Raw genomic sequence first — 20,011 nt, forward strand, 5'->3', positions numbered from 1 at the left:
AGCACAGATCTATGCCCCAAGAAAAAAGAAAAACTCGATCTCCTGGAACTTTAATTAAATATACATTCTTAAGAGAAATACCAAGTTTACTGCCCGCCCTTCTTTGGTAGTACTGTATTGCATTTTTATGGGGACTTATGGTTTATGAAAAGATTTCATCTTTATCTTAATGCTTTACAATCCTATTAACGTAGATGGGGCAGACATGACTACCTCTGTTTTCAGATGGAGAAACTAAAACTCAAAAAGGCTAACTTACTTAGATTCAACTCTAGGTAAGCAGAAGAGCCAGAACTAAAATCTATTACCCACCTACTTCTTGGATACCTTTAACTCAGTGGACTCGATGGTAACCCACTAATAATTTCTACTTCACAATTATTTGAGCTGAGTGAATACTTGAACTATGCTAATACATAAGCCTTACCAACCAATCATGCCACAGTTAACCAGATACTTAAGAATACATACAAAATTTTATCTAGCAACCCTCAAACAAATATCCTTATTAAGTGACACATCTTTTAAATGATTTTTAATTACTCAAATGTTTGTTGAGCAGCTACTTGTGTCAGACACTGTTCTTAAGAAAGGATACAGGAGTGGACAAGACAGTGAAGCCTCTGCTGGCTGAGGTCAGAGTCTAGTGCAGGAGTCAGATTAGAGCCAATGAATGTACAAGGAGTTCCATCAGTGATCAGTGCTCCAAAGAAAACGAGCTGGGCATGCAGCAGGAGCTGGGAGAAGCACGTCAGAGGGGTGCCAAGAAAAGCCTCAGAGTAGGGGCCGTCGAGCCTGTGTGGGACCTGAAGGGACGTCAGCTGTGCCAGGGTCTGGGGGAATATCGTTCCAGAGCCAGAGGACAACGAAGGCCTTAAGGAAGGAATGCGCTTAGAGCTCCAGCAACAAAAGGAGAGCTGGTCTAACTGAATGACGAGAGCAGGGGGGCTTGTGTTAAACGTCACAAAACGTAGGTGAAACATGGAGATAAGGACTTAAAATTTGAAAACTGAGAATATTTCTCACAGAAGAAGGCAGAAGCCAGAGTCCTGAAACTCCAACTAATGTACTAAGCAAGTCAGATATGGCGAGATGCAGAGGATGAAGATTCCTGCTCTCTATGAGATGACAGCCTTCTGGAAAGAAAAATCATGTAACCCAAATTAAGAATCTGGGAAAGGGATGATGGTGGTACACCTGGGATGAATGAAAAAACATTCTGCTGGAGGATCAGAAATGACTTTGGGAGGCAAGTACAGCTAACGTTGGGCAAGCAACACCTTTGGGTAGGAAGTGAAGTGAGGATGCACAGAAACACAGCGTCCTTCCATGTGGCTTCAAGGCGTGGGCAGTCCCACATCAGAAGAAAGTGCTTGACAGCAAAGCCCGAGCAGGGAGGAAGGAAGATGCCAACACGGAATGCACATCATAGTCAACAGGCAAAAAGGAGCGGCGGGGACTAACAGAGCTGGGCTCTGCATTTAATCAGAAAGCTGTGTGAAGGACAGAATGACAGCAGAGCAATTAGAGATAAGAAAAGCCAACAAAGGCCAGAAAATAAAAGCCTTGGAGAAAGAAGAGGAGGAGAAAAATACCAGGAAAAGACAATGCCTGTGATCTTGATTTTTAAAAATACTGGTGAATGTTTACTTTCACTTTTTAAAGATATATCTTACACCTTAAATCTAAGGCTCTTATTTCTTTTTAATAAAACTGTCAGAGTAACTTTAATGTGATACAATTTTTAACACTTGGCAAACCATGCAGTATATACTGAAAACAGTACATTCCCTTAATTCAGACAAACACAGACATGGGTATAGCTTCCCTTAAATTGGCAAACCTGCCATTAAGTTGTTCCAAAGATCAATTTTCATTCTTTCCAAAAGATCATTTAACATAGTATGAGATATCTTTTTGGGTGATGAGAGTAGCTTACTTTGAAGGTGTACTCCCAATATTTGTCAGCCCTTTTTCTCTGGACTCCTTTCAACATTATCTTCTCAATGTGTACAGCTGAAAGAAAGAAAACATGCTGACTTGTTCTACAGAGACTAGATACATATTTCAGTTACCCAACCTGACAAAGCCAAACGATTAAGCTATTTATCTTCATCTTTACTACTAGCCTTAATCATGAAATAAAACAAAAAAAACCCCGAAGCACAGCAATGTGCTGTCCATCCATGAAGTAATTTGTTTCTATATCCACTAAGCATGCTGAATGGCTGAAGTCATTTCAAGCACTCTGCTAAGCACCAAAGATAAATAATAAAAGGCGCCTGCAGTGAAGATTATTTTTCTAGATGAAATCTTCAGAACTGTTAATTCAAATTACCACAAATACAGCACTTTAGAGTCATTCAGTTATTTATGCATATTAGGTGTAAACTAGAAAATGTTTTTTGGTTTTTTTAAAATTGGGGGGGAAAAACCCTTCAAAAGTAATATGAACTGGTAAAAATTTCCTTCCAATTGAGAATTTAAAAATTGTTTTTTTCGAATGTGACCCTTAATATCATATAACAGTAACACAAACATAACATTATAATAAACTATGATGGTTCACTGTAGCAACATTTTTCACAATTTATTATACAGATAAAATAGTGATTATAAATTACATTAATGGCTTAAGAACAATTACTCTGAATTGAACTAGATAAGATGGTCAGCTTACTCGTGAAGTAATAAGCAAAAGTGCAAATCCCCAAACTACTCATTTCATACATCCTTCAGTAAAAGTTATCACCTTAGCAAGTAAATCTCTTTACAAATTGAAAAGAGCCAGTCTACTAAGCATAATATAAGGACTTAAGGGGGGAAAAAAAAAAAGATTGTTGCTCACAGTGTAAGTAGAAGAAATAGTCATGAAGATGATAAAGGTCACAGGGAAGAAGTTAGGAAAGTGACTCAACAGAAGGTCACTGTTGGATTCAGGGGACAAGAGATGGAGAAGAAAAGGGAAGGACTCACTCTGCCTTAAAAGAATAAGTTAAAATAGGCGAAGTAGAATATACAAAGTAACAAAAGTATACAGGAAGAATTAAGATTGCTGTAGATCACAGAAGGTGGGCACTGAGAAAGCAGGAAACGTAAGATTACAGAAATTTGCTGGTAAACAGGTATAATAAACTAAGGAGATACCATTACCAGTATTTTGTGTTAACTTTCCAAATGTATAATGTTTGGTGGCCTGCTTCTGGACCAATTTCCCTTGGTGGGTGAGAAATGTTGAGAATGGGACAAAAGAAAATCTCAGAAGCCAGGTTAGAAGCCTTCAACTGCTCACAACTGCTGCAGTATGATAAAAGCCAAAGTGGGGAAGTGAGAGAGTCTGCTGTTTCCAAAAGCTGTTCTATTAAATCATGTGAAGGATGATGCTATTAAATAAAAACCACCTGAACTAATCAATGTTCCAAAATATGAAGCAGCTTTACTTCTAGGGAAGGGGACCACTGGGGCAGTGTGGGTACGGGAACACGGCTATGGCTTCAGCCTTGATTTCAAGTTATACCTGCTGTGATCTATCAGAATCAAGATGAGGAAAACAAAGGAGTATGTGGTGAGGAATGGCTGATAACGGGAGATCCCCTAACCCTCATAAATTAAAACTGAAAAGCATGGACTGTGTACATTTGTTTACAAATTAAGAATAAAGGAAAAACCATCTACGAGTACGTTACAGTTAATTGTTACCTTTTTGATGTAGTCTTTATGTTTTTTTTTTTAATATCTTTACTTTTTTTAAAAAAAGGACCTTCACGGCAAAACCAAACTCTGCTCTAGGTTACTGGTAGGCTCACTGAGCCTGGCTGAAGCAGTTCATTCATGATTCGAGTAGTTTAATAGTCTTGAATAGAAGTGGTAATTCTGTAAACATTTTCTAAACATTAAACATTCACACCTATTTTTCCTCCGTGAGGAAAAATGCATTACACGAAAGGATTATTACTGGAATTAAAAGGAAGCAAAACGACATCAATTCAAAGCTGTTATAACTGAGTGTGATGCTAACTGTACATCCTTCACCCTTCCAAGACCACCCAGGTGGCAGTCAACATTTGCCATTTCAAATTTCCCTCAATACAGGTTAACGGACTCCCCAGATGTGAGGAGAAGAGAATATCTGAACTCTTTTCTTTTCAGGTGGCAATGTCCTTTCACTCCTCCACCCAGTCCCCCTGAAAACTGCATTACTGCAGGAAGAACGGGCTTGTAAGGAATTTCTTCACTCTCTTGCAGTGAGCTTCTGTAAAATTAATTTCTTCAGTAGACACTGAGCACGTTCTACAGATAAAGCACTATGCTAATACTCTGGGAGTACGTTAAGGTCTTTGTCCTCCAGAAGTATGCAATCAGATTTAAGACAAGGGACCACAAGGCAGAACCATGTAAGCATGGGCTGGGACAGGGGCTGCAGAGCCAGAGCCCAGACACAGAGTCAAGGAAGTGGGAGGGCTGGCATTTGAGCTAAACCCAGGACCTGTAGGATTTCTCTACTTCAAAAAGGAGAAAGAGGAGTGAGTTAACCTATGTCAGTAGCGCTCTGCAATCTTTTCGTGTACAGATGTTTTAAAGTTGAGGAAAAACACAGCATACCTTCTCGCTGGGTTCTATGAGGTGCCACAGTAAGTCCATCATGGGGTATCGGGGCTTGCTCCATTAAACTGGCCTCATTACTTTGCATATAATCACCATGAGCAGAGTCATTCTAGAGGAGAAAGAGGGGCACATGTTAATCTATATCAGAGACTAAGAATAGTGAATGCCACAAAAATAAACCAGATTAAAGTCCTACTTTTAATAGCAATAATTTTAATAGCAATTTTTAGAGATAAAATAGGTGATTACACATTAAGAGCAGAAAGGTACAGTGTCAGAGCAGTGGGGAAAGAAGTATCAATATTTATCTTCATTTAATGGCAATATTCTATCCATTATTTACTGTCCCAGTTTCCTGGGACACCTTGCAAACTGCTATTCAGAACTGCCAATGATGTCAATTCTTTACCTAAGTGAACCAGGATCGAAGAAATAAATATAAAAAGATGGTACCCTTTATGCTATTCCCCAGATGTAAGGGTATTTGTATTTTTTATATAATTATGCAATTTTTATTCATTACTTGGTCTTAGTGACAGTCTAACAAGACGCTTTGTTAGCAAAAGTATCATCAATACACAATTCTAAACAAGAATGTGTGTCGACAATGACCTTACTATTAATGTTAAACCATCTAATAGCAACCGGGTGCTCTAAATCTGAATTTGCTCAGCCAATCGCTACCATTAGTGAACTAGAGGTAAGTTTCACCCCAGAACTGCTACTTGGAGTAATGAAGAGCATGCTAATCTTACACACAGCTCTCAGAATTCAAGTATTGTCTTGTATATATTGTTACTCTAACCCACTGGGTAAGCCAAAAATTAAAACAGCTTTATCACAGTTCTTTATCACAACTCACACCTTATCCTCCCCTTTATGTTCAGAATCTCAAAACACTACTCAGACCCAAATTATCTCAGTTACAGGAACCAATTACAATTTTGCAAATCTGCAATAAATAATATACGTTAATTTTTTGAACTGTATAGAGAAATGAAGTAAACAGAAGACCCTAAACTTTCCAAGAATCCTAATTTAAAGACACAGACACAGAGAATGGACTTGAGGACACGGGGAAGCAGAAGGGTAAGCTGGGACGAAGTGAGAGAGTGGCATGGACATATATACACTACCAAATGTAAAACAGATAGCTAGTGGGAAGCAGCTGCATAGCACAGGGAGATCAGCTCGGTGCTTTGTGACAACCTAGAGGGGTGGGATAGGGAGGGTGGGAGGGAGACGCAAGAGGGAGGGGATATGGGGATATATGTATATGTATAGCTGATTCACTTTGTTATACAGCAGAAACTAACACGCCATTGTAAAGCAATTATACTCCAATAAAGAAGTTAAAAAAATATATTTTGTTCTATAGTCTCATCATTCATTCTGGCCTGTCAATGAGTGTGGGTTGCCAGTTGACACCTCTATTTCTAGGAATAAGGCACCATAATAGGTACTCTTGGGAGCAAAGCTTCAGCCTAATAGTATGTCTTGTTCTAGAAACCCAAGGAAATAAAGACTGTCTACACAGAAACACTTAAGAAGGGGAGCACTGACCTCTTAAGTCAACATCCAACTTTCGAATGGCATTCACCAACTTTCAATATTACTGAATAAAAAAAAAGTGGATACAGGAATTCTTCTAACAGAATCATGTATTTCCTAACCCAAACCATATAATCATTTACTACAAAGTAATACAACCACATTGGCCTAAAATTGCTGTAAATACGTCAAAAATCAATATAAATAAAGCACTGTAATCCTCTCAAATACTTGTGTAAACTGGAAGTTTAGCTTAATAGGTCAACCATTTTATAGAGAGTATTTTCCACACTGTTCATATGTAGTTCATGAATTAAAAATAACACCTTTAAATATAAATGAATGCAAAATATAAAAGAAACAACAGTTTTCATCAGGGAAATGAGAAGCAAAACTACAATGAGATACCACTTCATACCCATCAGAATGGCTATTATCCAAAAAATGGACAAGTACTGGTGAAGATGTGGAGAAATCGGAGCCCTTGAGCATTGCTGGTGGGAGTGTAAAACAGTGCAGCCACTGTGGAAGACAGTACAGCAGTTCCTCAAAAAAATAAAATTATCATATGATCCAGCAATTCCACTCCTAGGTATATACCCAAAAGAACTGAAAGCAGAGGCTCAAGCAGATAATTAGTACTCCAATGTTCATAGCAGCATTATGAACAATAGCCAAAAGGTGGAAACAATTCAAATGTCCACTGATGAACAGATAAACAAAATGTGGTATATATACAACTGAACATTACTCAGCCTTAAAAAGGAACAAAATTGACACATGGATGAATCTTGAGGGCATTATGCTAAGTGAAATAAGCCAGACACAAAAAGACAAATACTGTATGATTCTACTTATATGGGGTACCTTAGAGTAGTCAAATGCATGGAGAAGGTAGAATGGTGGCTACCAGTGGCTTCAGAGAGAGGGGAACGAGGGGTAGCTGCTTAATGGATACAGAGGTTCAGTGCGGGATAAAAGAAAAGTTCTGGAGATGGATGGTGGTGATGGTTGCACAACGGTGTGAACGTACTTACTGCCACTGAACTGTACGCTCAAAAAAGGTTAAAACAGCAAATTTTGTTATTATATTTTACCACAATAAAAAATTAAGAAGAATAATTTTATCATGTTGTCTCCACAAATTTTATATTGAAGCAATTGTGTGAAAGTAGTTTGCTTCACAATCAAAATCACATTTTTAAAGCCTGAAGTTACTTTAAAGAACACAATTTAAAAACCAAGTAAAAAGCCTCCTAGTTTAATAAGATAGGCAGAAAAATGGTATTTGACCAAGGACTGAAGTTCGTCAACCCATGAAATATCTACTAATTAAGTTTTCTGCCCCCTCCCAACACCAAGTCTCAGCATGTACCAAAGCTATAAAATCATTTAGACTAAATTTAGAAACTATAAAATTTTAAATTTTATTAATTTAACAAAAATTTAATGCCTCATGAGCTACAGAGATCAGAATCACGGTGTTTATTGGTCCCAGCGTGAACGGTGGTCAGTTCTGCCGTTTCTCCTCTCCTTGTCACGCGTGCTTTGCTCTGCGTAGAGGAAGGTGCCATAAAATCTGAGAACTACTGGTTCAATGGAATCGTACAGGAAGGAATTATGCCCACTTTTTCTATTAAGTTCAGATTCCCAAGCAAATGCAATATAGATGACATGCCAGAATTGGCATTTTACAAAAAGAATCAGGACCAAGTAGAAAGTGGGAGAATTTTCTCTGCTTGGATTAAGAAGACGAAGTTTAAAAATTCTAAGCCGGCAAAAGAATGCACAGGAACAAAAAGAGCATTGGTATGTGTGTGCCCTTCTCCTTTCTATAACTCATTTGAGTGTGTAAAGCTTTTTCTGACCTATGGCGTGCTCCTGGTTAGCTCAAATCCACATGTCACGTAATATATCTCGTTCATTCTAGAGATTGCTCAGATTTCAATTTTACGCATGTAGAGCCATCACAATTACATACTTGAGATCTCTTAAATGTGGAGAAAGTTTGTGAAATAGTCAAGTGACTGGACAGTCCTAAAAAGATTCTTCTCTGAAAATACATCATTAGAACAAAGATCACACTGGTCTCATTTTACTTTAACAAAGGTCAAACTGTAGGTTTATTTTAGCTCATCTACCAATGTTCTACACATTCCCTCTTGTCCTTTGATGCGGACTGTACATTTTAAAATACCAAGACATTCTTTCTAAGAAAGAAACAAAAAACAAAAGCAGAAAATGAATTTCTTAGTTTTTTTTTTTTTTTACTAATTTTACTAACTTCAGAAGTTTTTACACTCATCAAATCAGACTTAGAATTTAACACTAGTTTATATAACAACACCACCTTATTAAGCTTTTGTGGTAGATGAAAGATAGCCAAAAATACTTTTGATACTCCTCCCACTGAAAGGTGGGTCTAATTACCAACCAGTGGATCTGGGCTGACTTTAGAGACCTGACTGACCAGTAGGATGGGATGGAAGGGATGTTCCTGGATGGCTATAGATAGGTCATAAGAAGCCTTGCAGCTGGGCCTCTGGGAACACTTGCTCTTGGAGTCCTGAGCCAGCCTGTGAGGAGTGCAATTCTCCTGAGGCTGCCATGCCAGAGACCATGCAGAGAGAGGAGAGGGGTAGAGATGCCCCCAGTCCCCAGCTGTGTCTCCAGACATCCTGGAGTAGAGACAAGTCGCCCCTGCTGTTAGTTACCTGTCTAAATTCCTGGGCCACAGAATTATGAGAAATAATAATAAAATGGCTGTTGCTTTAAGCCACTAAGTTTTGGGTAATCTGTTACAGTTCTAGGTTTTAGATTCTCTTCTTTAAATAACCAGGATTGTACCTAAAGCATATGCTATTATTTAAGCAAGATTCATAGAAAGTCTTCCTTTGAATGTCAGAAAATGATTCATTATTAGAAACATTACTGAGATGTCAAATTTCATCTCTTTTGGTAGAAGAAGAGGGAAGAAGCTGAGGCGAATTTAAGAATTATTGTCTGTCTCTTTAATTGAGAGGATGTGGTAGAAAAGCAGATATCTGTCTCATCTTTACTCAATGAAACAGTATAACCCAACCCAAAGAAATGCCTTGAATCAATCTATAGCATCTGATAAAAGGCAAGTTCTGGTGTGAGAAGAAACATGGATGGTAAATGTATTAAAGTTATGCCGCAAAGAACAAAACTGACCCAACAGTGCAGAAAGGAGGGAGCAATGAATCAGCAGCTTAGAAACAGTATGCCATTTGGGTTTCTGCTATGGATTTCAGTATGGATTTTTGCTATGATCATGGACTCACTTCCTATGTAATTTACTGTTTAACTAGAAATGTGCGAATAAGGTGATTCAGCAAGATGAGTGTGGTAGAATTCACTATGTTAAAGCATGGGTAAGCGCACTCTAGTTATTGAATGTGGGAGGAAGTGCTAAACTATGTACTGAATCCGTGTATACACTTTGCCATCACAGCCCACAGACCAGACCTGGCTCTGTTAAATTCTTCCTAACATGACATCTCTGAACTGACAGCGGCTACCTGTGTAGAGCAGGAGTGGCCTGGAACTGGGTGCATCAAACAAAGATGGGAGTGGGAAACTTGATTCACTGTAACTTTCTATGTATTCTGGGGAACTCTGAATTTATTACAAATAAAAAACATTAAAATTGTCGATGTCATCGTCTTTTCTAGAGAACTGCTCTTGTAGGATGCACAATTAGGGAAGATCTAGCAGAAGAACACTGATACAAAAGCCTACTGGGGATGAGGGGAGTATAGAATGAAAGAAGTGAGGGCAGCAGTTTTTACCTGGATGTGATGTTTACGAAACTCCCTTTGTGTCTCTGCTCTTTGAACCTCAATGGCGCCATCTGTAGCTGATAGGTGGACTGGTGAAAAAATATAAACTGTATTGGACTAGAAAGGTATAGAATGCAGGGAGTAGTGGTAATGGCTTCTGGCCTAGACCAAAGCTGGGGTGCCCCCCTCTTTAACATCAGCATCTGTTTCCTTTACCAACCTTCTGCTCTCCTACCACAGAAGGGGAAAGACCTCTTCTTTTACCCTGGAATTAGGAGGCTGAACAAGAGCTGCTACATCCCTGGGCTAGCAGCCCCCAGATTTTTAAATCCCCACTTTGCCAGAATGTTTCTTGGGTGAGTTGAAAAGAACGCACCCATGAGCATGGGTACAAAAGGATCTAACGAGGATGTGTCTCTCCTCCCTAGCCCGTATATGACCGAACTGCCCTCTCCTACACAGCCCCACCCCACAGGAGACACCAAAGGATCTTGGTAGGAGGTGAGCCTGGGCTCAGGAGCCTGACCGCCAAATGGCCCTGCACGGACTTCTAGCTGAAGCACAGCCTTCACCCCCAGTGGAGAAATGTTCCTGGGACCATGTGGAAATTGTAACTTATAAAGCTTATGAAGCATCCTTGACAGAAAGTGACTTATAGGTCGGTAATTATTAGTGTTGGGAAACACTGCATTAGGACTTGTGTTCAATACCAACTGGGAGAACAGGCACCTTCCCCAAACTAACAAAACCACTCAACATCACCCTCTCTGTAAGTGTTTGATCTCTTTCCTGAGGAAGTCTTCTCCAAACACCACAGCACTGTGGCTGACACACGACCATGCTGTTCCTTCCAGGACCACTAGAGAATTTCAAGCATTTGATACCCAAAACAAAAATCAGTTATACTGAGGGAACATTATGCTTCCTAACGCTCCCAATTTAAACGTTCCTAACAAGAAACATAAAAACCCCACAATTCTTAGATTATAAACTGCTCACTTGAGTGACCAAAGTTTTTAACTTTCAGATCATAAGCAAGGTACTATCTCAATTCCACATCTGGCTCCCACCACCCCTCAAGCAAATCACGGATCAGAGATCAACACTGGGCGACAGTAACTACGATTACCCAAACAATAATACAGTTTGTAAGTTGTGACTTTCTCCATCCTATCAAAACATCACCCATAGGTTTGCACCAATATGCACCCCTACACACAAAAACTTAATTTAGGGAGTGCTGTACATAACACACGACCTGATTTTGAAAGAATAATTAATAAGCACAACTATTCAGCATTCACTCATTGAAGCTTCAGTTCAAATCTATACTGTTCCATGCTTTCTACCTAAAGGAACAATTCCTTCTATTATTTCCAAAACAACTGTGCCTATACTACATGGCTGCAAGTAACCATAAGGTAGCTGATAATTCACCAACCCCCCCCCCCCACCAAAAAAAAATCACTTCCTGATGCACTTTGTCTTACAGCAATTAATCATAATGGTATTTTTCAGAGCTATATTTTTGTTTGTTTGTTTTTTTGTTTTTGTTTTTGTGGTATGCGGGCCTCTCACTGTCGTGGCCTCTCCCGTTGCAGAGCACAGCCTCTGGACGCACAGGCTCAGCGGCCATGGCTCACGGACTCAGCCGCTCCGCGGCACGTGGGATCCTCCCGGACCGGGGCACGAACCCGTGTCCCCTGCATCGGCAGGCGGACTCTCAACCACTGCGTCACCAGGGAAGCCCTCAGAGCTATATTTGAAATATCCTAAGCATACGAAATTTTGACTGAACACTTACAATATATGCAATGTTGACCAAAAAATGAGACGTGATGCCTGAGTCTTTGGGGAACTTATAAAATTGACCTTCCCTCCTGGATTTTAAGTTAAAAATAACTCAAAGTAAAAGAAAAAAAAAAGAATCATAGGATACGTAGCGAAATTGTAACACAGAATATACACGCTACTGGAATGCAGAGGCAGTGAAGAGTCTTAGGAGAAGATTACCACACGGACAATTCCAGAGAACAACATGCAAGAAGTGATGGCATGAGTCAGCCTTGAATAAAAGAACAGACGTGAGAGGAAGGAGCAGAAGAAAGATTTTGAGTCCAAAGACCTAGTAGAGACCACGTCCCATCAGTCACTGTAAGAAAACATGGTATGATTAAATATTGCTTTAGGAAGATGTATCTGGCAGTGGTATCCAACAGGTAAGAAGTGGGAAGGCTGAAAGCAAGGGAATCAGAGGTAAAAGTCCCAAAACAGAATGGTGTCAGCAAGGATGAGAAAAGGGGGGATCCAGCATATGAGGGGTGGAGAGGATTAAGATTATCAAGCAAATCAGAGTGACTAGGAATATGATGGTACCATTGAGAAAACTGGATGAGTCTGGAAGATCTTTTTTTTTTACAAATCAGTGATGCATTCTTTTCATACATATGAATTTAAAGTGACAGTGAACATTTCAGGGAGACACACAAATTTCCACTTGCTCCCACTGCAACCAGTTTCTTTCATCTGACCTTCAAGGCCCTCTGTAACCCAACCCCTATCATCTCTTCAGGCTTCTGCATTTCTGTTCATCCACTGCAACCAAATTGTGCTATCCACTCTTGGAACCATCAATAGACAGATGGGTTGACCTATCTCACTCGTGTTTACCAAGCATTTTCATGTACGTTATCACGTTCATCTTCACGGCAGTTACATGCAATAAATGGTGATGAGATCCCTATTCAATACTAGGCAGTCTGAAACGTGAAAGGCCAAATAACTTGCAAAAATGACCTCTTCAAAACCTAAACCTGACCTCAAATGATTTCTTGAATGAGCATTAAACAGGCCCAATGAACTAAGACATTTAGAAGGGCATTAAAGCCAAATGTTCCCTGGAGCATAGGAAGAACAGAAGGAAACGGACTACCGAGCACCCAGCAGCTCTGCCACCTGTAACATAAACACCCGATTAGGCACTTCCCTTCTGGAGTGACTGTTTACACAGCCTGGATGAAGGTGGCTTGTGTAACAAAGCGCTCTCTGTGAAGAAAGGGAGTGCTGTGACAACACAGTCCTCCATAATGGAAAACACGGTTGATAAAAGTGAAACTCAGTCTGCTTTGAGGGTAGTTCAGGCTTTTTCTGCTTTTCTTAAAAAAAAAAAAAAAAAAATTAAGCTTAATATTTCTCAAGAATAACAAAAATATTAAATATGCTTAAACATCAGCCAATTTAATAGCTTCTATAAAAAAAGGCATAAAAATGTTTAATTATCCATGGATTCCAGGCTGCACTCTGAAATAAACGAAAAATTTCATAACTTAACAAAACTGCAAAATAGCTTTACATCATCCTAACTAAATGTGAAAAAGATTTAAGCAGATTATGGTTGCACGGGAGTTCATGATAACCCAAATTCAAAATATGTATTTTCTCTATTCCCATCCCCAAATCCAATATGGGGAAAATACATATTTTAATGATTTGTGACCCAGAGAAATGCTTCCTTTGGGCTTATCTGTAGCATACCAGATCTTTACAATGTAAGAATTAACAAAACTGCCCCAAATGTGTCTCATACATCAGCTTAATTACTTAACCTTCCTGAACACCAATCAATTTAGAGGTATGGTAATAGAGAATACAGAAAATACTATTATGTATAGACTTCTATTACGCTAAAAAAAAGAAAAGAAAACAAAACCTACTCCTGAAAACAACTGATGTAACAATCTGGATGGCTGCATCTTAGTGGAAAAGAAAACGCACTGAACGTCATTCTCAAAGAATTTGTGCTCAAGACAATGTGAATTATTTTGCATCATATTCCCTTAATTCAATCACCATAACCTTAAAAATAAGTTATTATTCCCATTTTACAGATCAGAGGGAGGCTCACGGATTTAAGTGTCCTGGTTAATATTACAAAGTAAGTGGCAGAGCTGGAATTTAAGCCTCCAAGTCTAGTGCTATACTAAACATGGCTATCACTCTTCAAGGCTTTGATAGCCTCTACAACACACTTCCTGTCCCCTATTCCATAAAAAAAACCCACAAAAGGTAATTAAAAACAAACGATATATATTACATTAGTTAATTTGCAGAAAAATTAATGGTATATTAACTTACGGTATAAGTGAGATCTTCCCTGAGTTCTCCTTACCTGAGAAAACCACTGCAGAGAAAAATGTAAGTAACTGGAGGAGGATACCCAATAGCTCCCATTTGCTACTAAAATAATCACTGCTTAACTGTGATCTTCTAAAAGCCTCTCCCCAAAGACATTTATTAAGTGAGCTATTTGTATTCTTTGCTGCCGCCAAAGCAACCTAAAACTTCCCGTAAGTCATGGCTAGTATACCCTTACTCTAACAGAATTAAAAGACGATTAGCTCTACTTCATCCATTTAATATAGCTGATGCTTAAGACACTAGTGAAGAAATACAATTATTCCTAAGCAATGAAGAAGTTACAAGTATGGGTCTTAAAGGTTACTTCCGGGGCCAAAAAAGGCTGCCACAAGAACTCCCCTTTACCATTCCCAGAGTGCACCATGCAATCCACAGGGTTCTTCGCTCGATCCTTCAACTCCGCCTCGCCCAGCGAAGGCCTAAGGGACACCCCCTTGGAAGCGCGGCCCGTCCTCAGCCCGCTCCCTCGGGGGCGGGCCCAGCGCCAGTCACGTGGGAGGCGCGCGGCCGCCATCTTGCAGGGCGGGCGAGGGGAGGAACCCCACAGGACCGGCCCCCAGTCGCCGTCCGCCGGTCCGCGGCGGCGCGTGACCGCGCGGCCCTCGGGCGCGAGCCTCGGGCACCTCCGTGCAGACTCGGAGGTGGGCCCTCCCTCCCCCTAGTGCATCGACGGTGCAAGGCCGCGGTACAGCTGGGTTGGACTGCAGTGAACAGGGACTGAAATCAATCCACCCCCATCTGCCGCCTCTAGAGAGCGAGCCTGGGAGCAATAAGATCCGCGGAAATGTCTTCAAGTCCATAACAAGCCACAGCTGAGGGCCTCCGAGTCCACGCCAACAAGCAGAAAGTGTGGGGCAGTAACAATTTAGTGAGACTTAAGTGACTTGTTACGGTAACCCTAAACAACTACTGGAGAAAAAAAGTTCATCACAACACCAACGTCTAGAAATAGCTTTCAGTGTCACCTGTAGTGTGTGTATCCCCTATTATTTATTCCCCCACTTCTACTGATAGCCACAGCACAAGGCACTGCCTGAGAAGTAATGATGTGCTGAAATTAATGGCAGGATGCCCAGCCTCACTCTGTCCACTCTTCCCAGCACTCACTGGTTGCCAGAAAAGGCCACACACTGCAGTCACGATAAAAATTTCATTACTGTGGTTTTCGTGCTTCTCTCTCCTTGTCTAGTCACCTTCCAACACATTATAAGCAAATTTTAAAGGCAAAAAAAAAAAAAAGACTCAGCTTTAAAACCAGAAATCGGTTACCCTTGTTGGAATGATACGAATGGAATATAAACTGCTCCACTTGGGACATTTTGATTATATCTACACTCTAAGGTTATCTCTACAATATATACTATTACAAGAAAACAATTTTTTTAAAGATATATAAGTACTGCTTCTGAGTTCAGACTTGCTTCTCTAAATTTAATGACGGGTGCAGGATTTTTTTGGAATTATTTTAGTGAGTAGGCTGAAGAGTGGTAAGGGCTTATACCATCAGTATACACAGTTGCATGCTAGTAGTAGACATTGGAAAATATTTCAAGCTCACCAAGAAAATTCTGGATACTAGCGTTACTACATCTGAGTTTGATAAAGTATGTCCTAAAATGTGAGTTAGTCACTTCACAGAAGCCTCGTTATAAAAAGGAGGGGTTCAGCCTAGATTATCCCTAAATCCCTTCCAGCCCCCAAATTCCTTTCATTCTATGGGTGCTGGGTCCACACAGCCATTAGAGAAATACAATGCCCAGTTTAAATTCCAAGGTATTGAACGTCAGCAGATATATAAGTTTAATTAACTTTCAAGCAAGGAGTGAAAAAACTCCCCCTTTCCATCCTGGAGATCACCTAAGTTAACACGGCATCCAAATAAATACTTTTTAAATAGTTGTGAACCACGAAAATAAACTTACTGTACAGGTTTTACTCTAAATAAAAGCTACTACTCCATAAGATTGTGACGCTCAAGGACTTTATATTGGGCCTAGATTATTATTAAATTGCTTTCGTGGCCAAATAAATTAATTTTCTTTAATGTTTGCGACAAATGACTTATCTTAATTCTCGTCTTCTACACTTTGGTGTTTAATAACTTTTTAGAAAACACTTATGCCTCAGTAAAGGACCAACAAACATCCCCGTACTCAAATGTGTAAGCACGGCTCAAACCCGTTAGAAACTAGGACACGCCAGAGGCAAAGAGCATAACCAACCGCCCCAGGAGGGGTTTCTTTACCCAGACAACCAGCGCTACGACTTATCTAATTTGAGTCATTTCGCGGGTCTCCACATCTGACGTTTTTCTGGGAACATCAAGTTCCCTGAGCAGGAGCCAAAGACCCTACGACTCCCTCTAACTCAGGCATACACTGAGCAAAAAGAGCCCCTCTGTATCAAAGACAGGGCCACACGCCGGGAGCGCACCTTTAGGACGCCTCACCGAGGGGCAAGGCAGAGCTTTACAACGTGTGAGCAGAGCGCCAGGAGGCAGGAAAGGGAAAGCTCAGCCCAGGGCTGACTGCGGCCAACACACAGGCTCCCCTAGCGCTTCGCCTTTCCCAGCACGTCGAGATGCTCAAAGCCAGAAAGGTCCCGAGACCCTTCATCCGAGAGGGGGACGGGGCTGAGCGCTCCATGTTTTCCGTGGCAACTCCGGCACGGAAGAGACTTCTAGAGCATTCTGTTATGGCGGGTACCCGTGTGTGTAGGGGCGGGGGGGTGGGGAGTGCAACTGAGCGGCCCAGCAAAACGCAGATTAGTGCTCTAGGGCTGGGAGCCTGGGCTGGGGATGCCGAGCCACCTGCGCCGGGGTGAGGCTCGGTCAAGGGGCGTCCGAAAGGCAGGCGGGGGAGGCCGCCCCGCGGGCGTAGGGAGGCTGGCGCGCCTTACCTGGGCCCTGGGGCCGGCAAAGTTACACAGCTCCGCCTCCCCGTCTTCGGGGCTCCCGCGGAGCGCGGTGCGGAGCCTCTCCAGGTGCTCCCTCAGGGTGACCCGCTGGTGGAAGGAGAACGCCGGGTGCAGCGAGGCCATGGTGAAGAGCAGCAGCAGTTCCTCCTGGGCCCTGAAGCCCAGCCCGCCGCAGGGCTGGGGCTCGGCGCCGCCGCCTTCCGGGCCGGAGCCGTCCTTCTCGGCGTCCTCCTCGTTGTCGCCGTCCTCGCCGGGCTCGTCCTCCGCGCCGCCCCGCAAGCCGTCGCCCCGGGCCGCGCGCAGGCTCTTAAGCACCGAGTCCACCTGGGGCAGGAGGCGGTGCAGGCGGCCGGCGGCCTCACGGTTCTCGGAACCCAGCAGCGCCAGGTAGACGATGAGGCGCGAGCGCACTGCGGGCTCTCGGAAGTCGGCCAGCGGCCCCGGGTCCGAGAGACCGTTGGCCTTGGCCTCCGAGTCGCGCAGGTAGTGGTAGTCCTTGCGTGCCAGGTCCTCCAGGCACGAGCCGAGGAAGCGCAGCTCCAGCGGGTTGCACAGGTCCAGCAGCCCGCACATGAACTCCAGGCGCTGCGCCGAGCCCAGCACCAGCCCGAACCACTCATACACCCGCTCCTGCTCGCGCAGCGCCGCCGTGGGCCCGCCGCCGCCGCTCGGCATGCCCGCCCCCGCCGCCGATCCGCCAGCAACAGGCTGCCCGAGCCCCCCGGGTGGCGGCGGCGGCGGCGGCGGCAGCGGGGGGCCCCGCGGCGGGCCCGAGAGCGGCGGCGGCGGCGGGGGTCGGCAGTCGCGGCGGCGACGCGGCGGCGCCTTAGCGCCTGGCCGCGCGTCCGCCTCAGGCTCCTCCGCCTCGGGCGGCGGCTCCGCGGGGTGCGACGGCTTCAGCGGCAGCTTCATCCTCAGCATCCTCGGCTAAGGCGGCGCGGACATGCGAGCGGGGGCGGGAGGGAGGGGCCAGGAGGAGGGGCGGGGGCCGAGGCGGCGGCGCGGCCGTCAGGAGCGGGTCCCCTCCATGCCGCCGAGGGAGGGCCGGGGGCGGGTCTCGGCCGGCAAGGGGGGCGGTGGCCAGCCGGCGGGGTCGCTGGCGTAGTCTTCCCGGGCCAGAGGCGGGGCGTGCCCGCAGTGGCTCCTCCCCCTGGGCTCCGCGCCGGCTCTAGGAGCCCGGGTGCGGGTGGGAGCGAGCAAGCGAGCGAGCGTGTCCTCCTTCTGCCTCCCTCTCCCGTCGTCCGCACTGGGCTGTGGCGGCGGTACCTGAGCGGTTCCCTCGCGAAGTGGTGCGGACCGATCGGCTGGGAGAAGAGGAGGAGCGGCTAGTCGGGGCGGAGACGCTTGCGGGCTCCACTCAGGCACTTCAGCCAATCAGCAGCCCGAACCAATGGTTGCGTAGCTCTCCCCGCCCCCGAGGCCCGCCTCTCTCCGAGAAGCCACGCCCAACTGGCCTTTAGGCGCCTTCCCTCTGGACGGCTTCCGCGCGGTCCTAATGTCTGGTGGTTGCTGCGGGTCGGGGGGAGGACGCTGTGGGACCGTGGGTGGCGGCTAGATGGGCAGGAGCGCGGCGAGGAGGGTGCAAGCCCCACGTGTGAGGAGGGAGGTGGGGAACTGCACCTTTTCCAGGGGCCCGAGCACGGCTTGTGACTACCGACTCTGCCCTACCTCCTCACGGGGGCCGCCGCCCCAGAGCGCTGCCGGGTTCCCTTCGCGGCCGCGCGGTACGCGTCCCAGGAACCGGGCTTCCTCCGGAGGGAGCGCGCTAACCCGCACTTCTTCGGTTCACAGCCCGGCCGACTGTCTGGAAGTCAGCGACAGGACAGTTCCCACCGCAGCTTTACCGGGATCTCTGTGTCGGCTCTCCGGATTGCGGATCGGGGAACAGGGTGGGGAAGCTGGGCTGCGGCTGTGGGTTGGGGGGCCAGGACACCTCGATCCCGGGCGAGCGCTCACCCGGGGCGCGGGCGGCACGGGTCGACGCTGGGGGCGCAGGGGCGACCCGACCCACGGGAGTTCCACGGCCTCTGGACCGAGGCGGGACGCTCTGGTGTGGACGCCTCTGGCCTAACAGTTGCCTCTGGTCTGTAACGCTCTTTGGAAATTATTTCCACGACAGTTAGCAAAAGCCCTCCAAAGCCCCCATCTTTGGGGGATTATTTTATTTTCTACAAAACGTAATATTTTGAATTCCCATGCCGGGAACAGGCTTTCAACTTTTTTTTTTTAAGTTTTCATTTTTAAGGTTTAAAGACCTCCAAAATCTCTTCCCTCTCTGTTTGCTTTTTTTTTTTTAATTTATTTATTTTTGTTTGTGTTGGGTCTTCGTTTCTGTGCGAGGGCTTTCTCTAGTTGCGGCAAGTGCGGGCCACTCTTCATCGCGGTGCGCGGGCCTCTCACTATCGCGGCCTCTCTTGTTGCGGAGCACAGGCTCCAAACGCGCAGGCTCAGTAATTGTGGCTCACGGGCCTAGTTGCTCCGCGGCACGTGGGACCCTCCCAGACCAGGGCTCGAACCCGTGTCCCCTGCCTTGGCAGTCAGAGTCTCAACCACTGCACCACTAGGGAAGCCCTTGTTTGTTGCTTTTTAAAAACCAATGGAGCCTAAGTTTTTACGGTCCCACTGGATCTTTTGAGGGTTAACTTTAAAAAGGTGGGTTTTAAAAAAAATCCTTAATGTTTTAAATTAGGAAGTCCTATTATAGCTATATTGTGGCAGTATGTAAAAAAAGAATCACTTTTTACGAAAGTCTTTCTGAAACTATTTGGACATCTGTTGGGAGAGCATATGCTGAGCCCTCTTTACCCCACAGCTTTATGCCCTAAGAAGCTAATTTATAATTCAGTAAAAGGCTGAACTAAAGCCTAAATCAGTTTCAGTGATAAAATAGGGAGACAACTGTTTTCAACACACTTGAGATTAGTAAAATATATGAAAGC

At 44.2% G+C, this 20,011-nt stretch overlaps 1 protein-coding gene across 5 annotated transcripts in view; it reads right to left on the minus strand.

Annotated features, from left to right (window-relative positions):
- ZCCHC2 (zinc finger CCHC-type containing 2) overlaps positions 1 to 18,390 on the minus strand; it is a 58,481-nt gene extending 40,091 nt beyond the window's left edge. For all 5 annotated transcript variants that reach the window (XR_010932994.1, XR_010932993.1, XM_067698894.1 and 2 more), the window contains exons 1-3: positions 17,055 to 18,390; positions 4,603 to 4,714; positions 1,940 to 2,016 (exon numbers count right to left, since the gene is read on the minus strand). Coding sequence is in view for 3 of the 5 variants with exons in the window: in XM_067698894.1 (XP_067554995.1) it covers positions 1,940 to 2,016; positions 4,603 to 4,714; positions 17,055 to 17,993 (1,128 nt within the window). In the remaining 2 variants the exon portion in view is untranslated. The remainder of the gene's footprint in view (positions 1 to 1,939; positions 2,017 to 4,602; positions 4,715 to 17,054) is intronic.
- Between the last annotated feature and the right edge of the window lie 1,621 nt (positions 18,391 to 20,011).

The sequence above is a fragment of the Pseudorca crassidens genome, chromosome 12, assembly GCF_039906515.1.
Source record: "Pseudorca crassidens isolate mPseCra1 chromosome 12, mPseCra1.hap1, whole genome shotgun sequence".
In the NCBI taxonomy this organism is placed as follows: Eukaryota; Metazoa; Chordata; class Mammalia; order Artiodactyla; family Delphinidae; genus Pseudorca; species Pseudorca crassidens.